This window comes from Bos indicus, chromosome 11, assembly GCF_029378745.1.
Source record: "Bos indicus isolate NIAB-ARS_2022 breed Sahiwal x Tharparkar chromosome 11, NIAB-ARS_B.indTharparkar_mat_pri_1.0, whole genome shotgun sequence".
NCBI classification, from domain to species: Eukaryota; Metazoa; Chordata; class Mammalia; order Artiodactyla; family Bovidae; genus Bos; species Bos indicus.
In genome coordinates, this window is record NC_091770.1 from 24,792,381 (window position 1) to 24,815,312 (window position 22,932).

At 43.5% G+C, this 22,932-nt stretch overlaps 1 protein-coding gene across 2 annotated transcripts in view; it reads right to left on the bottom strand.

Annotated features, from left to right (window-relative positions):
- The window catches only part of KCNG3 (potassium voltage-gated channel modifier subfamily G member 3), a 67,399-nt gene extending 44,548 nt beyond the window's left edge, over positions 1–22,851 (bottom strand). Inside the window, exon 1 of one of the 2 annotated variants that reach the window (XM_019970062.2) lies at positions 21,695–22,851. In XM_019970062.2, coding sequence (XP_019825621.2) covers positions 21,695–22,359 — 665 coding nt within the window. In that variant the 5' untranslated portion in view covers positions 22,360–22,851. The remainder of the gene's footprint in view (positions 1–21,694) is intronic. The other variant, XM_070798564.1, reaches the window with a different exon arrangement.
- Positions 22,852–22,932: the final 81 nt, after the last annotated feature.

Sequence of the window (22,932 nt, forward strand, 5' to 3'; positions counted from 1 at the left end):
TCGGACCTTGCTTCTACCACCAGTCACATCCACAGCTGGGTATGGTTTTTGCTTTGGCTCCATCCCTTCATTCCTTCTGGAGTTATTTCTCCACTGATCTCCAGTAGCATATTGGGCACCTACTGACCTGGGGAGTTCCTCTTTCAGTGTCCTATCATTTTGCCTTTTCGTACTGTTCATGGGGTTCTCAAGGCAAGAATACTGAAGTGGTTTGCCATTCCCTTCTCCATAGTTCCATCTATAACCACCTATTATCAAAAATTATTTTTATACCTATGCTGTATTTGTACAGAGCAGGTTTGACTTGAATACAATTATGATAACACCATCAGGTGAGTCCAAATTAAGAGATAACTACAAAACAACTGGCCTAAGGTCTCTAAAAATATCAGTGTTAAATAATGTCCTAAGTGTGATCACTGTATTGTTAGATGGGAAAATATCCTTGTTTTGGAATGATACATGCTTCAGTGTTTAGAGATGAAGTGTCAAGATGTTTGTAACCAACTTGCAACTTTTTTAGCAAAATAATAATGATTATAGACAGGTTCCTAAATAGAACAAAGGAAGCACAGTCATAACGATGATAGAATAAATGAGGCATGATGTTCACAACTGGTGAATCTAGGTGAAAGATGTAAGACAGTTCACTGTATTTTTCTTGCAACTTTCCTATTGTATGATATTTATAAAATTAACAACTGGAAAAATATTCTTAATGATTTATCTGCTGTGAAACCAATTATGTTCTTCAAATTTGTTAAAAGCATAAAAATTAACAACCATCTAACTTTTAATAGAATTTGTTGTCCATCATTAGAATAATTCACTTTCTTACTTCCTGGAAGATACTACATAAAAAAGCACTTAAACCAAGACTTATCCAGTGACTATTAAAGACACTGGTTACTCTGCTACTTTGAGGCACCAGTTCTAAATCTGGTAATATTAGAGAGGGTTGGAATATTAAAATATTTCAATACGTCTTTGTCAATATAACTTTGTTATTAAATATTTTTACCTTATGTGATTTAAGTATGTTTTCATCAAAACACTGGGACCACACACTTAGCTTAGTTTATGAAAAATGCCCACCATATAATTGTTTTGAGAGTGAGGGTTGACTTTGCAGATTCAATCATTCAAATCAGATGTAGTTTCTTAAGGAACAGAGTGATTTATTTTTCAATTCAAATGATGTGTAAATACACTTCCCTATGACAAGCTTCTCACTTTTGAATTCTAAGACAGAAAGGGAAAGAAAGGCAGAGAGAGGAGGAGTGAATAAGGAGAGAAAAAGAAGGAAGAGAGAAAGGGAATGATAAGGAAAGAGAGAAAGGAAGAGAGAAAGAGAAAAAGAGAGGGGGGAGTAGGGACGGAGGAAGAGTATTGCCAGGGGTCTGTTGCCCAGATGAAATAAGGTACTTCTGGATACCTTCTCATGAACCTGACTCATTCCCTAGGTGTTTCTTACCAATGTCATCTTTGCTTTACTGCCATATGCCTTTCTCAGAAAACAGCAGAGGTAAGGTCATTAAAAGAAAAATCTTTTGCTGGGGGGTGGGTGAAACAGGTGAGGAGGTCAACTGTCTGGTGATGGATGTAGACCTCTGTAGGGATCACTCTGTACTGGATACAGATTTATAATGCTGTCCACCGGAAACTTACATAATAAAAAAGAAAAGAAAAATGTCTGCAGTGGTCTCTTTCATTGGCATCCATAGGTTTTTTACACTGAGACAATGTACCTTATTCAATAAGATTCAGGGCTAAAAAGGGAATGCTCTCCATTTGTGAAATGGGAGGAGGCACCATGAAAGGAGAATGCTGCCTTCAGCACAGGGATGATGTCAGGCAGATTGGTTTATAAGACTGCACAGACTGGGGACTTCCCTGGCCATCCAGTGGTTAAGACTCCACCTTCCAAGGCAGGGGATATGCATTTGATTCCTGCTCGGGAAGCTAAGATCCTACATACTTTGCAGTCAAAAAACAAAAGACACCCAAAACATAACACAGAAGCAATACTGCAACCAATTTAATAAAGACTTTAAAAATGGTCCACATCAAAAAATAGAAAAATTTCAAGAAAAAAGTACACACACTGAAGTTGAGAACTTAGAAATTCATGCTTTTAAAATTGTGGCTCTCAAACTTTTTGGCCTCAGGACCCCTTAAACACTTAAAAATTACTGAGGACCCCAAAGAGCTTTTGTTTCTTTAGGTTATCTCTATCAACATGCACCATACTGGATATTAAAACTAGGAATTTTTAAAACTATTTAGTTATTAGTTTAATTAAAACAACGAATCCATTACATATAAATGACATTTTAATTTTTTTAAATAAAGCTTTTTTTCAAAAGCAAATAGGGAGTGAATAAAGTGACATTGCTTTAGCTTTCTGCAAACCTGATTACTATAATGTCTGGCTTAATATAGGATAGCTGAATTCCCAAATCTATTTCTGCAATCAGCATGTTATGCTACGGTCGCTGCAACTACTGAAACCCGTGGGGCCTAGAGCCCCCGCTCTGAAACAAGAGAAGCCGCCACAGTGAGCAGCCCGCGCGCTGCAACGAAGAGTAGCCCCCGCTTGCCGCAACTACAGAAAGCCCGGAAGAGCAGCGAAGACCCAGCACAGCCAAATCAATAAATCATTTTAAAAATACATATGTTGTGCTATGTTGTTTTAAACTATATATGAAGAGAACTTAACCTCAGAAAGACAGTTAGAAAAGGGAAGAGTACTTTAATAGCTTTAACCAACACTGTGGATATTCTTTGATACTACACCAAAACTCAAAAAGTGGTAGTTTCTTAAAGGTTAGCTGCAATGTGGAAACTGACATGACTGAACTTATTCAGTATATTATTCAGTTATATTAAAACCCAGTGCTTCCTCTGACACTCAGAATATATCTTTTGCCCATACATGGTTGTGTGCCGTCTGGCATTGGTCATTTAGAAGGTACTGGTTACTGAATTATGCAGCTCTTCCAAATGCTAACACATTTCACTCTACAGTATTTTTCAAAACCACATGTACTAATATTACCACCAATCTCACCAGGAAAGTTGATAAGTTACTTGGAGGCTGGCAAGCACACAGAGGCAGATTCAAGTTTTCCAAATGTCTAATTTTTACTTGAAAGCTCTAATTTTAATATTGGCAACAAGCATGATGCGGTTTTTGATCCCTAGGTCGGGAAGATCCCCTGGAGTAGGAAATGGCAACCCACTCCAGTATTCTTGTCTGGGACAGAAGACCCTGGCAGGCTATAGTTCTTAGAGCTGTAGAGTCAGACACAAGTGAGTGATGCAGCCTAAGTACCAAGTACTGTCTACTGCTTTCCTTGACGTGATAAACTCATCTTGTTCCTGTGTAAGAAAAGGTCTGCTACACACTCAAATCCCAATGACCCTGGTTAGTCAGTCATTCTTTCAAACAAAAATGGATGTTTCATGAAAAAAGCCACCGGTTCAGCTTACAACTTGTTTAAATGTTTAAGTCCTTTCCCTCCGACAGCCACACTGTTTCAGGAGGCAGGGGAAGCGCTCTCTGCGACTTCCCATACACTTAAGAGTCAAGGTGCAATGAAATTAATAATTTTGACTACTGTCAAGGACATTCTTGACAAATTGAGGTAAAACTTTTTTATCAACTGTGAGTGCACAGTGGAGAATACAACCACAGCCTGGTGCCACCCCCGCTCCCACTGCGTTCTTGTGCCTGGCATTCGGGGAGTACAGTGTAGACCTAAATGCTGCTACAGCAGAAGCCCTTCTGCAACACCCCAGGCTACACCAGCTCTGCTGGCTGCTACAGCAGCACTGCCTCACCTGCTCACCATCCATCAGCGACTCTCTGGCTCTTCCCCCCACTATGAGGAGGGCAAGGGCCTTCTCAACAGCCATGAAGTTGTATGGTATATTAATAAATATGACTCACTTCCTTTTTAAAAATGTACTTCCCATTTTATTCCCTATAAAATCATGAACTTTATTATGTTACAAAAATGCAGTCCTGATTTAATAGGCCCTGCCTGTCTCACAAATCCCTATTTTGATCATCTGTCCCATCTCTCGGAGAAGGCAATGGCACCCCACTCCAGTACTCTTGCCTGGAAAATCCCGTGGATGGAGGAGCCTGGTGGGCTGCAGTCCATGGGGTCGCGAGGAGTTGGACACGACTGAGAAACTTCACTTTCACTTTTCACTTTCACGCATTGGAGAAGGAAATGGCAACCCACTCCAGTGTTCTTGCCTGGAGAATCCCAGGGACGGGGGAGCCTGGTGGGCTGCCATCTATGGGGTCGCACAGAGTCGAACACGACTGAAGTGACTTAGCAGCAGCAGCAGTCCCATCTCTAGCCACCTCCCACGTTTACCAATTCAGAGTAAATCAGTAAAGCTAAATCTGACAGCCCCTAACTTATAAATACTTGATTTCCCACACCAACCATAAATACTAATAAAATCCCCTGCTCTACCAGAACTCCTATGACTGAACAAAAAGCTCTGGGAGGGGGAAGTCCGGGGCTTTTCCGGTGGCTCAGCGATAAAGAATCTGCCTGCAATGCAGGAGACAAGGGTTCAATCCTTGTCAAGAAGATCCCCGGAGGAAAGAATGGTAACCCACTCCAGTATTCTTGCCTAGAGATTCCCGTGGACAGAGGAGCCTGGTGGGCTACAGTCCATGGGGTCACAAAAAGTCGGGCACGACTGAAGCGACTGAGCACACACACAGGGGAAGTCTTTTGGGAAAACAGAACCATCTGAGAGTCAGGGTGGGCACTGCTGACATGCAAGGGCAGCATCTGGCATCAGGCTGGTTAGAAGACAAGGATCAGTCATAGGTATGATCGCTATCTTTGTTTTACAAGGAGACAATGGTCACAAGCAAAGCCCAGTAACAATTCCCAAGGAATAAAAATAGAATCTAGGCAATAAAGGCTAACCTTTTTCTCCTTTCCTTTGTGCTTAGTCTGGTTTACACTTGCTCACAGGGTGTAATGTGCTACAGCCTTGACACAGGCACCTCAGACCAGAATTCCTGGCACGACATGGCTGTGTCCACACCTCAGCTGCTTGGACCGTGTGCAGAAGCTGCACACAGCCCTCAATTCAATATGGCGGCAGTGGCAGTGGGCCGTGTGCAAAGACACTGCTCCCAGCAGGCACTGCAATCCGGCACCCTGACCAGGGCATCTGAGTCAGCCTTGCAAGAACTCCACCCTCACCCCTCCCTGCTGTCCAGATCTCTATTAAGCAGCCTCCCAGCCAGCCTTTCTGAGAGAGCAGGTGCTCTAGAGCTTAAGCTCCCAGCTCTCAACTCTTTGATCAGCAAATAAAGCTTCCCTTTGCTTCTGAACTGAATGCAGTCTTGTTCCTGAGTCAAATGACACCAGGCAGGAGCATTCCTGTTGGGGCCTGACTTGAGAGGGTTGATAACAGAAATTTAGGTTGAAAGAAGGAACATGTCTGAAGGCGCCCTGCTGGACAGGCCCAAACCCTTGACACGACCATTCTAGAACAAGAGTTGGCAAACTTCTTCTGTCAAGAGCCAGACAGTAAATGTTCTACGTTTTGCAGGTCGTATGGTCTCTGCTGCAGCTACTCAACTCTGCCCAAGTAGCAGGAAAGCTGCCATAGACGATATGGAAACAATGGGGGCTGTGCTCCAGTAAAACTCTATTTATGGACACTGAAATGTGAATGTCAGGTAATTTCCAAGAGTCACAAAACAGTATTCTTCCTTTGATTTTTTCCCCCCACCATTTAAATATGTAAAAACCATTCTTAGGTCAGGGGCTGTACAAAAACAGGAGGTGGGCCTGAACTGAGCTGTCTCCATGCTATCACCAGTCCTGCAAAAGAAGGTCTGGGTGGGGCACAGTAGAGACCCCTGTCATCCAATGATGTCAGAGGCAAGCTTGGCCAATTACAACATCCTCTTTACCCAGAAAATGGGAAAGAAAACCCTGACACCACAGCCTGGATCAACACAGCCATTAGCACCCTGGACCCAGGACTCAAGGCAGCCCTTTGAGAGCTGAAGTGAGATGTGGTCCAAATTGGCCTCACTGGCTCCACCATTAATCCCTAGAATCTGTCCTCCACCGATGCCAGAGTGCTCTTTTAAAATTAAGTCAAATTACATCTTCTGCTTAAAATCCCACATTCAGATACAAATCCAAAGTCTTTACCATTTTCTCTTTTATAAAAGAAGACTATTGGGCTTCCCTGGTGGTCCAGCGGTTAAGAATCTACCTTTCGCAACTTCCTTGGTGGAACAGCGGATAAAAATCCACAAGCCAATGCAGAGGACACGGGTTCAATTCCTGGTCCCAGAAGATGCCACATGCTGAGGAGCAACTAAGCCCATGAACCACACTACTGAAGCTCGCGCACCTAAAGCCCACGCTCGGCAACAGGAGAAGCCACTGCAATGAGAGAGTAGCTCCCACTCGCTGCAACCAGAGAAAGCCTACTCGAGCAAGGAAAACCCAGGGCAACCAAAAATAAAATGAATAAATAAATAAATAAAAGATTTTTTTTAATGTGAATTCATGCTGACTGAAAAAAATAAGACTATCAAAAATAAATTCTCTTAGTTGGTGCATCTATAAAGCTCTACAACATCTATAGTCCTTCACTCTCAATTCCCTACCACTCTGCTCCCTTGCAGACCCATCAGGGGTTTGTAATTACTGTGCTATACTGCTTGAAACTTTCTTGCTCAGCTATCTACATAGCTTTCTCCTATATCCTTCTTGGTCCTTGTTCAGACATTCATCACCTTATCAGAGAAGCTTTTCCTGACCATGACTCATTCTATAAACCCATTACCCTGCTTTATTTCTTCATAGTACTTAGAACCATCTGCTATATATTTATTTAGTAGAATAGATGGTTCTGGAGGACAGAGACTTTCTCTTTTCTTGTTTGGTTTTTATTTTTGGCTGCAATGGGTCTTCAGTGTTGTGCGTGGGCTTTCTCTTGTTGCTGAGCATGGGCTCTAGAGCATGTGGGCTTCGGGAGTTGCAGCTCTCAGGCTCTTGAGTATGGGCTCAATAGCTGTGGTGCACAGGCTTAGCTGCCCTGCGGCATGTGGAACTGTCCCAGACCAGGGATAGAACTAGTGTTCCCTGCATTACAAGACACGGATTTTTAACCACTGCACCATCAGGGAAGCCCGACTCTCTGTTTTGTTTACTGCTGTATTCCTAGCACCTAGAACAGCCCTACATACATTGCAGTTGCTCAATAAATGTTTGTTGAATTTAACAAATAAATGACTGGAGAATCATAAAACCAATCTGCAGTTTTATCTCTTAAAATATAACCTGCTTACAGGTTAAAGACAATATACAAATATACACATTCCTTTGAAAACTGAAAATGCTGTTGTGTTTACATGACTCTTTTGCATGTATAATTCATTTTAAAATATATATTTAGTGCCTACCCATGTGCAAGGTATTGAACTATGTGTCTTAAAGTGTTCTATGTGTTCTCAGAGAATCTCATGCAAGCAACCTCTAGAAAGCACAGACAGTGAGAAGGGACCTAAGACAGGGAAAGATAATTCTTAGTTTAGCTCCTCACTGAAGGCTCCATCTTTATTCTTACCTTAGACCCTTCTGTGTGAAAGCCCCATTTCACTAGGCCCAGTGACCTCCTGACCCTGAATCCTGGATTCTTTCTACCATAGCCTTTTCCTTATGACATTTTTTTTAACCTGAGAAAGTCAGGGTGATTGCCTCAATTACACACTTCCCTTTGCCAATACAGTCAGAAGCTGACGAGTCCTTGCTACTTAAAAGGTAAGAAAATCATTTAAAGATACACAACTATGCCAAAACTTAAACAGAACCCACCAGTTTGTGAATGAATGAATTAATTCAAACACAAAGGTTTTGCTTGTTGCTTTGTTTGATTCACCTGCTCAGCCAAAATGCCTGGGTCCCTTTAGTAGCCATTCATGAGCTCCAGCTTTCTAACACACTGCATACTCCTTCAAACACACCACCAAAACATAATTTTTAAAACAGTACGAATGAGAACTTCCCTGGTGGTCCAATGGCTAAGACTCCCCAGTCCCAATGCAGAGGGCCCAGGTTCAATCCCTGGTTGGGGAACTAGATCCCACATGCCACAACTAAGATTTGACATGCTACAGCTAAAGATCCTGCATGCCACAGTGAAGACCCTAGATCTGGCACTCTGCAAATAAGACAAAGTACTGGATTTCCCTGGTGGCTCAGACGGTAAAGCATCTGCCTACAATGCAGGAGACCTGAGTTCAATCCCTGGGTTGGGAAGATCTCCTGGAGAAGGAAATGGCAACCCACCCCAGTATTCTTGCCTGGAAAATCCCATGGACAGAGGAACCTAGTAGGCTATAGTCCATGGGGTCGCAAAGAGTTAGAGATGACTGAGTGGCTTCACTTTTCACTGTCAAATAAAAAAAATAAACAGTATGGATGAAGATGACTGTACAACTCTGTGAATATACTAAATGTCACTGAATTGTGCACTCTAAATAATGATTTCTATAGCATGTGAATTATATCTAAATAATGCTTGTTTAAAAAAGAGTATTCCTAAATGTTTGCTATTAAAATATTATTAATATTAACTGCATTATCATTATAATACAGGCTTCCCTGGTGGCGCAGACGATAAAGAATCTGCCTGCAATGAGAATCAGTTCAGTTCATTTCAGTCGCTCAGTTGTGTCCAACTCTTTGCGACCCCATGAATCGCAGCACGCCAGGCCTCCCTGTCCATCACAACTCCCAGAGTTCACTCAAACTCACGTCCATCGAGTCAGTGATGCCATCCAGCCATCTCATCCTCTGTCGTCCCCTTTTCCTCCTGCCCCCAATTCCTCCCAGCATCAGAGTCTTTTCCAATGAGTCAGCTCTTTGCATGAGGTGGCCAAAGTACTGGAGTTTCAGCTTTAGCATCATTCCTTCCAAAGAATACCCAGGGCTGACCTCCTTTAGAATGGAGTGGTTGGATCTCCTTGCAGTCCAAGGGACTCTACCGGGGTTCAATCCCTGGGTTGGGAAGATCCCCTGGAGAAGGGAATGGCAAGCCAGTACTCCAGTATTCTTGCCTGGAGAATTCCACATAGACATAGGAACCTAGCACGGGCTACAGTCCATGGGGTTGCAAAGAGTTGGACTGAGTGACTAACATTTTCATGGGCTTCCCTGGTGGCTCAGATGGTAAAGAATGATATAATTATCATTACAATAGTGATGATTAACAAAGAGCAGTGATGAATAAAATTCACGTTTTAGACAAAAATTTGGAAATATCCATCAAAGCAATTTTTTTAAACACAATCCTTTTAACCCAGCTGTATTTCCACTTTGGAATTTATCCAACATATACACAGACACCAATTTGCAAAGAAACATGAAAAAGACTATGTTCTGCATCACTGTTTGCATTTTTGAAAAATCAGAGTCGAACTAACCATTCCACAGGAGAGTAGAGCAGGGACCTGGGGATCAGATGCCAGGCCACAACTTACCTGCTGTGTAAGTCTGACATACTACTTAATTTTTCTAAGTCTCGGTCCTAAACCGGGGGGTAACAACGGTGCTACCTAGTAGGGTTACTATGAGACTTAAATTATAAAATAATTGTAAAAACTTAAAGGACCAGCACAGATATTCTGTAAATACTGGCTATTACAGCCATTACTGTAATTGACAGGACAGACACTTGTTAAATGAATTGTGGCATCTATACAATGGAATATTGCACAGACTTTAAAAAGGATGAAGATTTACATTAACTGACGTGGAAAACAGTTTCTAGATATTAAGTGAAAAAAGCAAATCACTAAAGAAGATTATAGAATGATTGCAGTTATAAATTTAAAAAGACACCTGTGTAATATGTGCATATAATTTATATGCATCCATATGTGTACGGGCCTCCTCAATGGCTCAGGGGATAAAGAATCTGTCTGCAATGCAGATGACGCAGGAGACTCAGATTCAATTCCTAGGTCAGGAAGATCTCCTAGAGGAGGAAATGGCAACCCACTCCAGTATTCTTGCCTGGAGAATTCCATGCAGAAAGAAGCCTAATGGCTACAGTCCATGGAGTTGCAAAGAGTCAGACACAACTGAGAACACTAGCACACATATGTGTACACGTGTACTGATATACACATATACATGAGTGTGTATCTATGTTTACATACGCAAAGAAGATTTCTGGAATAATACAAAGAAACTGGGTAATAGGATGGAGGAGAAAGGGGCACGTGAGTAAAGTTCTCATTGAAAAAAAAAGTTTGAAATAACTTGCTTACCAAAAGGGAGAAAGAAAGCACTTTGATTAAAGAAAAGGTATTGACAAAAGGGGTCTTACCTGGTGACTCAGGCGGTAAAGAATCTGCCTGCAATGCGGGAAACCTGGGTTTGATCCCTGGGCTGGGAAGATGCCCTGGAGGAAGGCACGACAACCCACTCCAGTATTCTTGCCTGGAGAATCCCCACAGACAGAGGAGCCTGGCGGGCTACAGTCCATGGGGTCGCAAAGAGTCGGACACGAGTGAGTGACTAAGCGCACAATGGCAAAAGGAAGTTTCCACTGAATTCTAAAATTGGTAGCAGATAGAAAAACCCTGTATACATACTAAAAGAAACAGTCCACTGTGAAAGAACAGACTTTAACTGAGGTTCTGGGTTATGTTCAATCCTATCAAAGATCTATTAATTACTGGCTTCTGAAAATATCCTCCTTATCTGCAAAGTAAAAGCAGTGAGACTTTCATCTACAGTTTCAAATACTGCTTTTTATTTTTCAAGTGCTTTAAAACCTACTGAATTTATATAATATTGACCTAAAAGGCAATAGAAATAATACAATTGATTTTAAAATTTCCATTACCTGCTGTTTCATTTTTATTTCATTTTTAAAACCTGGGCTTAAAATAACACCTCAAGAAATTCAAACATCTTTACATCTCCCCAAATTCTCACCACAACACAAAGCAACTTTTAGAAATAATTTCTAAAGAGCACATTAAAATTACAGCAAGACTTTGCATGCTAAAGAGACTTAAAACTCAAAAGAGAATACCTTTGCTGAGACTGACTGAGGAAACAAAAAGTAAAAGGGACAGCTTTTTCTTATCTGGTCCATCTTTTAGAAGTTCTGACTAACAACAGCATCTTTTTATGAAATAGCAAGCACTGCTTCATAATATGAAAAAATGACTATGTCTTTACGTTAAAATGCTAAAAAGAACATTAGTCGCCTTCAGCAGTGTTGAAATGATACTCAGATGTTACTGGAAGGCAAACTGCCTGAAAAATCTGTTGTGTGTCTTATAAGTCAGATAAAACATTAAGAACATCATCCACTCTAAGATGACTTACTTACCAGAATTGTTCACTAAGGAAAGTGGTGAAAGTGTTCACCAAACACCTTTAACAGAACAGACAGTCCTCTCCATGAGATGGTTTTTGTTCTACAGAAAGAAAAATAGTCCATGATCCCTTTCCCACTGACCCTCAGGTGATCTGTTTTCCAGAGCCTGCTCCTCACAATACTCCAAAGTGGGAAGCAGATCCTTGGAGAGAAGTGTTGGATTCCCAGCTCACCACACGTGGGCCAAGGCAGGTAAGCAAGAGGGACCTCCATGTCTGTGGGCACTGCCACTGCTTCACTCAATATACATCTCATAGACCTTCCTAGTACTGGCAGATGAGTCATCATTAGTAACCTAATAAAAACCCATGGATTTACCCAAATCTGATCACTCTCACTTTTTTCGCCACTGCTACTGCCCTAGATCAAATGCCTATTCCCTTGCCTGCCACATCCTGCTGCATCTCCTCTTGCCCCTTAAAAGTCCATCCATCCAGTGGTAAGTGGTGTCAGGACTTCCCTGGTAGTCTAGAGGTTGAGAATCCACCTGCCAATGCAGGAAACCCGAGTTCAACCCTTAGTCTGGGAAGATCCCACATGCTTCGGAGCAACTAAGCCCATTGCCACACCCACTGAGGCCTCTGCGCCCACAGCCTGTGCTCCACAACGAGAAGCCACCGCAAGGAGAGGCCGGTCCACCGCAAGCGAGAGTGGCCCCTGCTCTTGGCAACTAGAAAAAAGCCCAGACAGCAACGAAGACCCAGCCGAAATAAATAAATAAAAAGTTTAAATAAAAGCATTTACATTGCATATTAAAAACAAAATACATCAGATCGTATCTTTCCTCTGCTTTGAAACCTTCCTAAAGCTTTGCTGTCACATGTGAACTGAAATCCAAACTCTTTCCCAGGGCACCTAAGACTTGCCTGAGAGGGCACTGCCTCCCCTCAAATCTCATCTACCTCTCTCTCGCTCTTGGACTAAGAACTAGCCCACATGGTCTTTCTTTTCTGTTCTGGAAACTCGCCAAGTTCACCGTCATCTCAGAGCCTCTGGATGTGCTATTTCTGCCATCCAGAACACTGCCCTCCCTTTCCCAAGGCTGGATCTTTCCTATAATTCAAATCTTAACTCAGGTCACCTCCTCACGTCCTTTGCGAATGAAGGAGCACTGCTGACGCATTCTGTACTCTGATTTTCTTTCACTCCCTGAAATTCTTACTTATCTGCTGACTCTGCTGGCTGTCTCCTTTCCCACTACCTCCACTAGTCCTCCAGCTTCATGAGAGCAGAAACCCTGTCTTTTTGTACCTCAGTATCTACAGTGCCCCGCACGGTCACAGGACTCAAGAAAGGGTTGATGAATGGTTAGAATTCACAATTATTTTTTAGTCATTATGTATTCTCTCAAATAGATACTAAAAGTACAGCTACTATGTTCCAAGACTGTGATTTTCTTTGAATGGTGTCCTAAATTAGAGAACAAAATGTTTTCTACTCATATCATTAACAAAGAGCTAATTTCTTAATTCTTTTTCAAAATCTTCCAACTAAGAAAGTCATTGACAAAATGAGCAAATGGTACACACAGCTCACTGAAAAGTAAGATAAGTAACTCCTAAATAGATGCACATTTTTTACTCAAGGCCAAAACAAATCAAACTACTAGACACCATTTTTCACCTCCCAGCATCAGTTCAGATCAGTCACTCAATCATGTCCGACTCCTTGCAAACCCATGGACTGCAGCACATCATACTTCCCTGTCCATCACCAACCCCTGGAGCTTGCTCAAACACATGTCCATTGGGTCAGTGATGCCATCCAACCATCTCATCCTCTGTTGTCCCCTTCTCCTCTGTCCTTCAAACTTTCCCAGCATCAGGGTCTTTTCTAATGAGTCAGTTCTTTGCATGAGGTGGACAAAGTATTAGAGCTTTAGCTTCAGCATCAGCCCTTCCAATCAATATTCAGGACTGATTTCCTTTAGGATTGACTAGTTTGATCTCCTTGCAGTCCAAGGAACTCTCAAGAGTCTTCTCCAACACCATAGTTCAAAAGCATAATGCTTTGGTGCTCAGTTTTCTTTATGGTCCAACTCTCACATCCATACATGCCTACTTGAAAAACCATAGCTTTGACTAGGTAGACCTTTGTCAGCAAAGTAATGTCTCTGCTTTTTAATATGCCGTCTAGGTTGGTCATAGCTTTTCTTCCAAGCACCAGGTGTCTTTTAATTTCAAGGCTGCCGTCACCATCTGCAATGATTTTGGAGGCCAAGAAAATAAAGTCTGTCACTGTTTCCATTGTTTCCGCATCTATTTGCCATGAAGTCATGAGCGCCGAAGAATTGATGCTTTTGAACTGTGATATTGGAGAAGACTCTTGAGAGTCCCTTGGACTGCAAGGAGATCCAACCAGTCCATTCTAAAGGAGATCAGTCCTGGGTGTTTCTTGGAAGGACTGATGCTAAAGCTGAAACTGTAATACTTTTGCCACCTCATGGGAAGAGTTGACTCATTGGAAAAGACCCTGATGCTGGGTGGGATTGGGGGCAGGAGGAGAAGGGGACGACAGAGGATGAGATGGCTGGATGGCATCACCGACTGGATGGACGTGAGTCTCTGAAGTTTTTGGTTCACATACTAAAGTAGTGTGTCAAGGCTGTATATTGTCACCCTCCTTATTTAACTTACATGCAGAGTACATCATGAGAAACACTGCGCTGAAGGAAGCACAAACTGGAATTAAGATTGCTGGGAGAAATATCAATAACCTCAGATATGCAGATGACACCACCCTTATGGCAGAAAGTGAAGAGGAACTAAAAAGTCTCTTGGTGAAAGTGAAAGAGGAGAGTGAAAAAGTTGGCTTAAAGCTCAACATTCAGAAAACGAAGATCATGGCATCTGGTCCCATCACTTCATGGGAAATAGATGGGGAAACAATGGAAACAGTGGCTGACTTTATTTTTTGGGGCTCCAAATCACTTCAGATGGTGACTGCAGCCATGAAATTAAAAGATGCTTACTCCTTGGAAGAAAAGCTATGACCAACCTAGACAGCATATTAAAAAGCAGACACATTACTTTGTCAACAAAGGTCCGTCTAGTTAAAGCTATAGTTTTTCCAGTAGTCAAGTATGGATGTGAGAGTTGGACTATAAAGAAAGCTGAGCACCAAAGAATTGATGCTTTTGAACTGTGGTGTTGGAGAAGACTCTTGAGAGTCCCTTGGACTGCGAGGAGATCCAACCAGTCCATCCTAAAGGAAATCAGTCCTGGGTGTTCATTGGAAGGATTGATGGTGAAGCTGAAACTCCAGTATTTTGGCTACCTCATGCGAAGAGTTGACTCATTGGAAAAGACTCTGATGCTGGGAGGGATTGGCGGCAGGAGGAGAAGGGGACAACAGAGGATGAGATGGTTAGATGGCATCACCAACTCAATGGACGTGAGTATGGGTAAACTCCGGGAGTTGGTGATGGACACGGAGGCCTGGCATGCTGCGGTTCATGGGGTCACAAAGAGTCGGACACGACTGAGCGACTGAATTGAACTGTTGAAGCTTGGCTTGGAGAATTTTGAGCATTACTTTGCTAGCGTGTGAGATGAGTGCAATTGTGCAGTAGTTTGAGCATTCTTTGGCACTGCCTTTCTTTGGGATTGGAATGAAAACTGACCTTTTCCAGTTGTGTGGCCACTTTTGAGTTTTTCAAATTTGCTGGCATATTGAGTGAGCACTTTCACAGCATCATCTTTTAGGATTTGAAATAGCTCAGCTGGAATTCCATCACCTCCACTAGCTTTGTTCATAGTGATGCTTCCTAAGGCTCACTTGACTTCACATTCCAGGATGTCTGACTCTAGTCCAGTGATCACACCATCATGGTTATCTGGGTCGTGAAGATCTTTTTTGTATATTTCTTCTGTGTATTCTTGCCACCTCTTCTTAATATCTTCTGACCTTCTTAGGTCCATACCATTTCTGTCCTTTATTGTGCCCATCTTTGCATGAAATGTTCCCTTGTTGTCTCTAATTTTCTTGACGAGATCTCTAGTCTTTCCCATTCTATTGTTTTCTCTATTTCTTTGCACTGATCACTATGGAAGGCCTTCTTATCTCCTTGCTATTCTTTGGAAGTCTGCATTCAAAAAGGTATAGCTTTCCTTTTCTCCTTTGCCTTTAGCTTCTCTTCGTTTCTCAGCTATTTGTAAGGCCTCCTCAGACAACCATTTTGCCTTTTTGCATTTCTTTTTCTTGACGATGGTCTTGATCACTGCCTCCTGCATGATGTCATGAACCTCTGTCCACAGTTCTTCAGGCACTCTATCAGACCTAATTCCTTGAATTTATTTGTTTCTTCCACTGTATAATCATAAGGGATTTGATTTAGGTCATACCTGAATGGTCCAGTGGTTCCCCTACTTTCTTCAGTTTAAGTCTGAATTTGGCAATAACGAGTTCATGAACTGAGCCAGAGTCAGTTCCAGTCTTGTTTTTGCTGACTGCATAGAGCCTCTCCATCTTTGGCTGCAAAGAATTTAATCAATTTGATTTCGGTATTGACCCTCTGTTGATGTCCATGTGTAGAGTCAGTTCTTGTGTTGTTGGAAGAGGTTGTTTACTATGACCAGTGCATTCTCTTGGCAAAACTCTGTTAGCCTTTGACCTGCTTCATTTTGTACTCCAAGGCCAAACTTGCCTGTTACTCCAGATATCTCTTGACTTCCCAGCATGGTAAAGATCAAAAGTATAACACTTTGCAGAGTCTGAAGAAACATGGTCTCTCACACATTGCTGGATGGTATAAACTGATACAACCTTTTCTTAGAGCAGTTTGGAATTTCTATGAAAATGACAAAGTACAAAATATGGAGTACCAACAAGGACCTACTGTATACATAAGAAACTACATTCAACATCCTGTAATAAGCTATAATGGAAAAGAATCTAAATCTAAATATACAAATGAATCACTTTGCTAAACACCTAAAACTAATACAACATTGTACAGCAATTATGTTTAAATAAAAACTAAATATATATATATATACACACGCATATAATAAAAAAAAAACAAGTGTAAATGCCGTTGGACCCAATGACAACTTTCAGGAATTTATCCTGTGGATATTCTTTCATGAAAGCAAAATAATGTACATGTACAAGGATATTCACTACAGCATTTCCTACAGACAAGGAACAATATTAAGAGTCGAAAATTTCTAGGACATTCATACAATGAAATGTCACGCAGCTCCATAAAAAACCAGGCAGCTCTTTATGGACCGATACAGAACAATCTCCATGACATGTTGGTGAGTTAAAAAAGCAGGTCATGATACTGTTCTCACACTGTTTTTTTTGTTTGTTTTAAATATATATGTGTTAGTTGCTCAGTCGACATTCGACTCTTTGCCACCCCATGGACTGCAGCTCACCAGGCTCCTCTGTCCATAGAATTCTCTAGGCAAAAATCCTGGAGTGGGTTACCATTTCCTTCTGCAGGAAATATATATGATATGCTTGTAAATACAGGGAATATCTCTTCTATGACACACACACTGCTATAACTTTGGTTACATTTAGGGAAAAGAACTCCATGTCTGGAAAATGGAGAAACGCTTGCTTGTGTAGCTTCTGAACTTTAAATTATTATTTCTATGATTTTTAACCACCCCCTTAAAAAAGCAATTTAAAAGGAGCATATTCATATATAAAAAGTTTTCACATCATTGATTTGGAAGACATCTCAAGATTTCTTGCAAATAGATTGTGTGGTATTTCAAAACTTCAGAAAAATCTTATTAAAGATATATTCTCATCCTTTTTCTTTTTGCACAATAAGTACTTGATAAATAATTATTCCTTGACTTAGGCTTTTTTTCTCATTCTAGCACAGGATCTCATCTTTCTTAATTAAGAGTTCCACCACCTGAATGCCTCAGCCTGAATGCTCCCCACAGCTCCTCCAACTATGCAAGAGAAGATATACTCCTGGAAGTTTCTACTTTAAAACACAAGATAAACAACAGATATTTACTGTCCCTGAATAATAATTTCTTCTAAAAGATGCTATCATAATAAATAGTATAAAAGACTTTAGATGCCTTCTAGGGCTTTGCATCTCATCTAGTTTGGGAGCTAAGACATGTTCATATGAAAAAATAACTACCATGCTAGGAAGGATATTACAGCTGCCAAATAAGTTGCACGAGGAAGCAATGCCTCAATAAACTCAAGAAGAACCATCATATATACTAAGGCAGTCAGGAAAGGTTTCAAAAGGGAAATAGACTCTGATTTGGGCTTGATGAATGATCCAATTTCAATAGGCAAGGGACTGACTGCACAGTAAGGGATGCCCAGGTGGTTCAGGAACACGTGAGTAGACTGGTCTGGACAAATGGAGCCTGCAGGTGGCAGAGAGTGCTCCCCAAGCTCCTGGAAATCCACTTACTCAGTCCCTGAGCCTGTATCCTCCCGATGCCCTGGATTTACTTTGTTTCTTCCTAATTCTCCCAGAGTTGTCATTTTATCTCCATTCTCACCACCTCAAAGCCATCCAAGTTCTTATTCCCTCCCTTTGCAAAAATCTCCAAACTCATCTTTCTGTTTCCACCCTCCACCATCTCCAACTTTCAGTACACAATTCATGACATTTGTGACTTTATATGCATGATCCACTCACCCTGAACCTGCCAACAGTTAACCACTGCCTGCAGAATAAAATTATTCTCCCTCTCATTCCAGGCCTTCTAACACTGCACTCACTGCCCACCTCTCTCTCTTTCTCTCTCCATCACTGAATTCACACTCCCTAAACATAATATTGGCTTCCCTGGTATCTCAGCTGGTAAAGAATCCACCTGCAATGCAGGAGACCCCAGTTCGATTCCTGATTGGGAAAATATCCTGGAGAAGGGATAGGCTACCCACTCCAGTATTCATGGGCTTCCCTGGAGCTCAGACGGTAAAGAATCTGCCTGCAATGCGGGAGACCTAGGTTCGATGACTGGGTTGGGAAGATTTCTTAGAGGAGGGCATGGCAACCCTACTCCAGTATTCTTGCCTGGAGAATCCCCATGGACAGAGGAGCCTGGCGGGCTACATCCATGGGGTCACAAACAGACCCGACTGAGCGACACAGCGCAGCACAGCACAAATGTAATATGTAAACATTATGCCTAGGCCCTGGATGTCCCTATTAGATGGAAAAGTCTCCTTATTTTGCTCCCACATGGGGTACACATGGTTGCACAGGTTTCAAACACTGTAGTTTATATAAATGATACCTTTCACCAGTGTTGGGCAGTGCACAACCTCAGCACCCTTCCAAAGATGGCTTGTTTCCATCCTCTCTCACCTTGAAGATGTTCTCAAAACATCTCAGCTGTTGATCAATTGTGCCTCTGATCCTACATTACCAACCTGACACTTTTTCCTCACCAAAAAGAAAGCTGCAATATTTGGAATACCAATAGCACCTTAAACACAGCAGATACTCAAAAGATGCTTCCAAATTACAATGGGTAAATTAACAAAGGCAGATTGTGATTAAACGTTAAAGAGCCTTGGGGAATTCCCAGGCAGTCCAGTGGTTAGGACTCTGCATTCTCACTATTCAAACCTAGACAGCATATTCAAAAGCAGAGACATTAGTTTGCCAACAAAGGTCCGACTAGTCAAGGCTATGGTTTTTCCAGTGGTCATATATAGATGCGAGAGTTGGACTGTGAAGAAAGCTGAGTGCCCAAGAATTGATGCTTTTGAACTGTGGTATTGGAGAAGACTCTTGAGAGTCCCTTGGACTGCAAGGAGATCCAACCAGTCCATTCTAAAGGAGGTCAGCCCTGGGTGTTCTCTGGAAGGAATGATGCTAAAGCTGAAACTCTGGTACTTTGGCCACCTCATGTGAAGAGTTGACTCATTGGAAAAGACTCTGATGCTAGGAGGGATTGGGGGCAGGAGGAGAAGGGGATGACAGAGGATGAGATGGCTGGATGGCATCACCGACTCGATGGACGTGAGTTTGAGTGAACTCTGGGAGTTGTGATGGACAGGGAGGCCTGGCGTGCTGCAAAGAGTCAGACACGACTGAGCGACTGAACTGAATCCCTCATTGGGACACTAAAATTTCATAAGCCACTTGGTGCAGCCAAACAGAACAAAATAAAAGGTAAGAACCTTCTCTTTTGGCCAAGAAAGGTTTTGACCTTATCTGGCAGGTGCCAAATTTGGTCAAATGATCAGAATGATGTTTCAGACAAAAAGACTAATTTCAGTAACCACAAGCAAACAGGATTTGAGACATTGTTCTCAAAGTACCACCTTAGCTCTCTGTTAGAGGAGGCCTGTGGGAAGCTCCCTCTGCTTTGTTCAGCCTCAAGTAACTCAGTCATCTTTCAGTTTATCTGTTTGGGATTACAGATAATGGTTTTCACATACCTACACTCAGAGTAAAGCTTAAAACTGGGCCATTAAGCCAAGAAAAACATTGTTTCTGCCTGAAATATCTGCGTATCTAGGAAACAGTTCTGACTTGAATAATTATATACATACATAAAATGCATATACACAAATTAAACATTTATCTTCCTCCTTCACTTCTTTTGCAGTCTTCCTCTTTTCCATCTGTCTCTTCCCTTTTTGGTTTCTTTCTCTTTCTTCCCCTAAAATTATTATTCATGTCTCTCATTTCTTTCCAAATGCCTTACCTTAATGATCTCCAGACTTCACTCCTCTCCTCCCCAAATGCCCTCTCTCCTCCCAAAATTATTACTCAAGTCATTTCGCTGTTTTTGCTTATATAGTGACTTAGCCAATTCCGTTCAATATTTGTACTAATAACTCATTTGTCCTATTTCCTTTGCTGATGTACCTTGAACTTTCACTAACCTTAGAATTCTACAATTACTAGTGAATAATTTCAAGGCCAATCATTTATGGCTCATTTTCCTATGGCCCTCTAAAAGAATCAAGGGTTTTTGATGTATTTAGATACATAAATTAATTTCATTGTACTGATGCAGTACCAAATAAATAATTCTTTCCTGTAAATCAAAAAACTCAGAACCTAATAAACAAAATGCGTTTCCTAATGAATCTCCTTTCAAAGTATGTATCTTGGATTTTTTGCCAAGGCAGCTTATCAGTAATGGTCTCCATCGTCCCAGAGAGTTTTGTGTCTGAGAATTAAATAAAAATCTTTACTCTCCAAAGGAAGAGTATTATGTGGAAGTAACACACTCCAGTATCAGGCACATAGTACCACTGGAACCATGCACATGTCTATGAGGAAAAGACTATCAGGCAAGCAACTGAATTTTTTAAATGAATGGAAGGGGGATTTTAAATTAGAATCTAAGGTAAAACACATAATACAATGATGTGTTTGTGCCCAAAGAGGCTCTCTCCCTTGAAAGTCCAACTTTCCTGTTTATTCCTCCCACCAAACATGCAAAATAAACTCTCCAGTACTAAAAACAGAAATATGTTATCACTACTGAAAAGTAAGCACCATCGAAGGAAAAGATCAAAATATTTTTCTTTCATCCTAGTAAGTGAAAAGAAAAACCACTAAATACTGTAATACTGTTTCTGAAGTTAGGGCAGTTTCCTTTTTTTTTTCCCCTCCCCAGCCTGAAGATCTTCTAGAAGTCATATTGGCAGCAAATGGTGGACAGGTGCCTTACTAACTCCGTATTTGATAGGAAAAGAAGAGAGAAAAGGGCACAGACATCCATTATTTAGAATCTATCGCTATATTAATCTTCTTTATCACAATTCCATTACAATATTTTATGCAGCGTGTACGCGTGGGCGGTGTACAGCCGACCACACTCCATGATAACAAGGCTTCCTTTTTTCAAACACCATCAAAAATTAGCAAATAATTCGAACTGCTCTTAGCCCAAGGTTAAATTCTTGAATACTAACAACAGAAGTTCAGAGAAATCTAATTAACCGGTTCCTATTTGCTCGAAAGTAAACTACAAAGACGAGAGAGGCTTGTCATCTCTATCTGCCCCTCCCCAAGGCTGGCGATTCGCCCTCAAGAGAGGCGTCTAGTGTACAGACCAGAGCCGGCTAGAGCTGGGGGAAGGGGCGGGCGGTAGTGAGGGCCAACCCAACCCCGCGGCTGACCGCGCCTGGGGCCTCGCTGGGCCCAGAACCCAACTGAGCTCGGCCTCCCAGAGGCAAACAAGACGGAGACTGGACCGACGGACGGGACGGACAGACGCGACAGGACGGACGCAACGGGCAGAGAAGCAGTGCATCCTACCCGGAGGGCTCCCTCCCAGGGCCGGCGGAGTACCTGCTCCGGTCATCCAGGCTGCGGTTGTCGGCCGCCGCGGCGCGCCAGTCGGGCAGTGTGCTGGCGCACAGCACCACCATGGACACGATCACGAACACCACCGACACGCTGGCCAGGATCTGCGCGGCCAGCGACGACGTGGGCTCCTCGAAGGTCCGCCGCATGCGCTCCAGCCAGCGCCGGGAAGGGGCGGCCTCGGCACCGCCCGGTCGCGCCTCGTCCCGGCCCAGCGCGCCCGGCTCTTCGGCGGTGTAGAAGGTGTAGGTATCGGACATGCGGTCGTCGAGGCGGCGCTGGCAGCAGTACTCTAGGTGCGCGCCCTCCAGGCCCCAATAGATCATCTCATTGTAGAAGGAGAGTTCGCACATCCGCGGCGCGAAGCGCAGCTTGCCGTGGCCGCGGACGTAGAGAAGGATGAAGCCGAAGGCCTCCGAGTGCCGGTCGAAGAAGTACTCGTTGCGCTCGTGGTCATAGTCGTCGCACACCTCCAGCACGTCGCGCTCCGAGCGGCAGCCGTGCAGCCGGCTCACGCGCCGCAGCGGGAAGTCCTTCAGCAGCTCCCGGGACAGCGAGTACCGGGCGCCGCCCACGTTCAGCACCACCGAGGCCGCCCCGCTGCGCCCGAAGGTCATGGCTGGCTGCCCCGAAGCCCCCGAAGCCCGAGGGCGCCGCCGCCGCCCCTTCCGGCCGCCGCGCGGGGCCTGCCTGCGGTTGGCGGACGGGGGAGCGCGCCGTCGGGGCCCGCGGGCTGTCCGGCAGGCTCTCCCTCCGGGCTGCGCTGCTGCCCTTCGCTGACCCGGGGGCCCCTGGCTCTAGCCTTCTCGGCAGCCCAGCGCGGCTGCTAGCGACGCTCCCTCCGCACGGCGGTCCCTGCAGGTGGCCGGGGAGTCCCCCTCAGGCGCCAGCGCTGCGCCCCACTGGCCGAGAAAGAGGCTGCCAGCGCCGCCGCCCCTCGCGCCTGGGGGATGCTCCCTCCGAGGCCGGGGTGCCCTTTCAAGGCGGCGGCGCTGTTCCCCCCCTCCCCGGGGGCGTGCGCGCCGAGAGGAAGCGAGGGCGCTGGATGGCTCCGGGTCCCTGGCGCTCCCTCTGGCCGCGGCTCCGGCAAGCGCCCCACCGCCGTCCAGAAGCAAGAGGCAAAGTGAGCGGGTTCGGAGGCGGCAGAGAGCCGGCCCCGCGAGGCGGGGGCGGGGCCTCCTCGCGGTTAC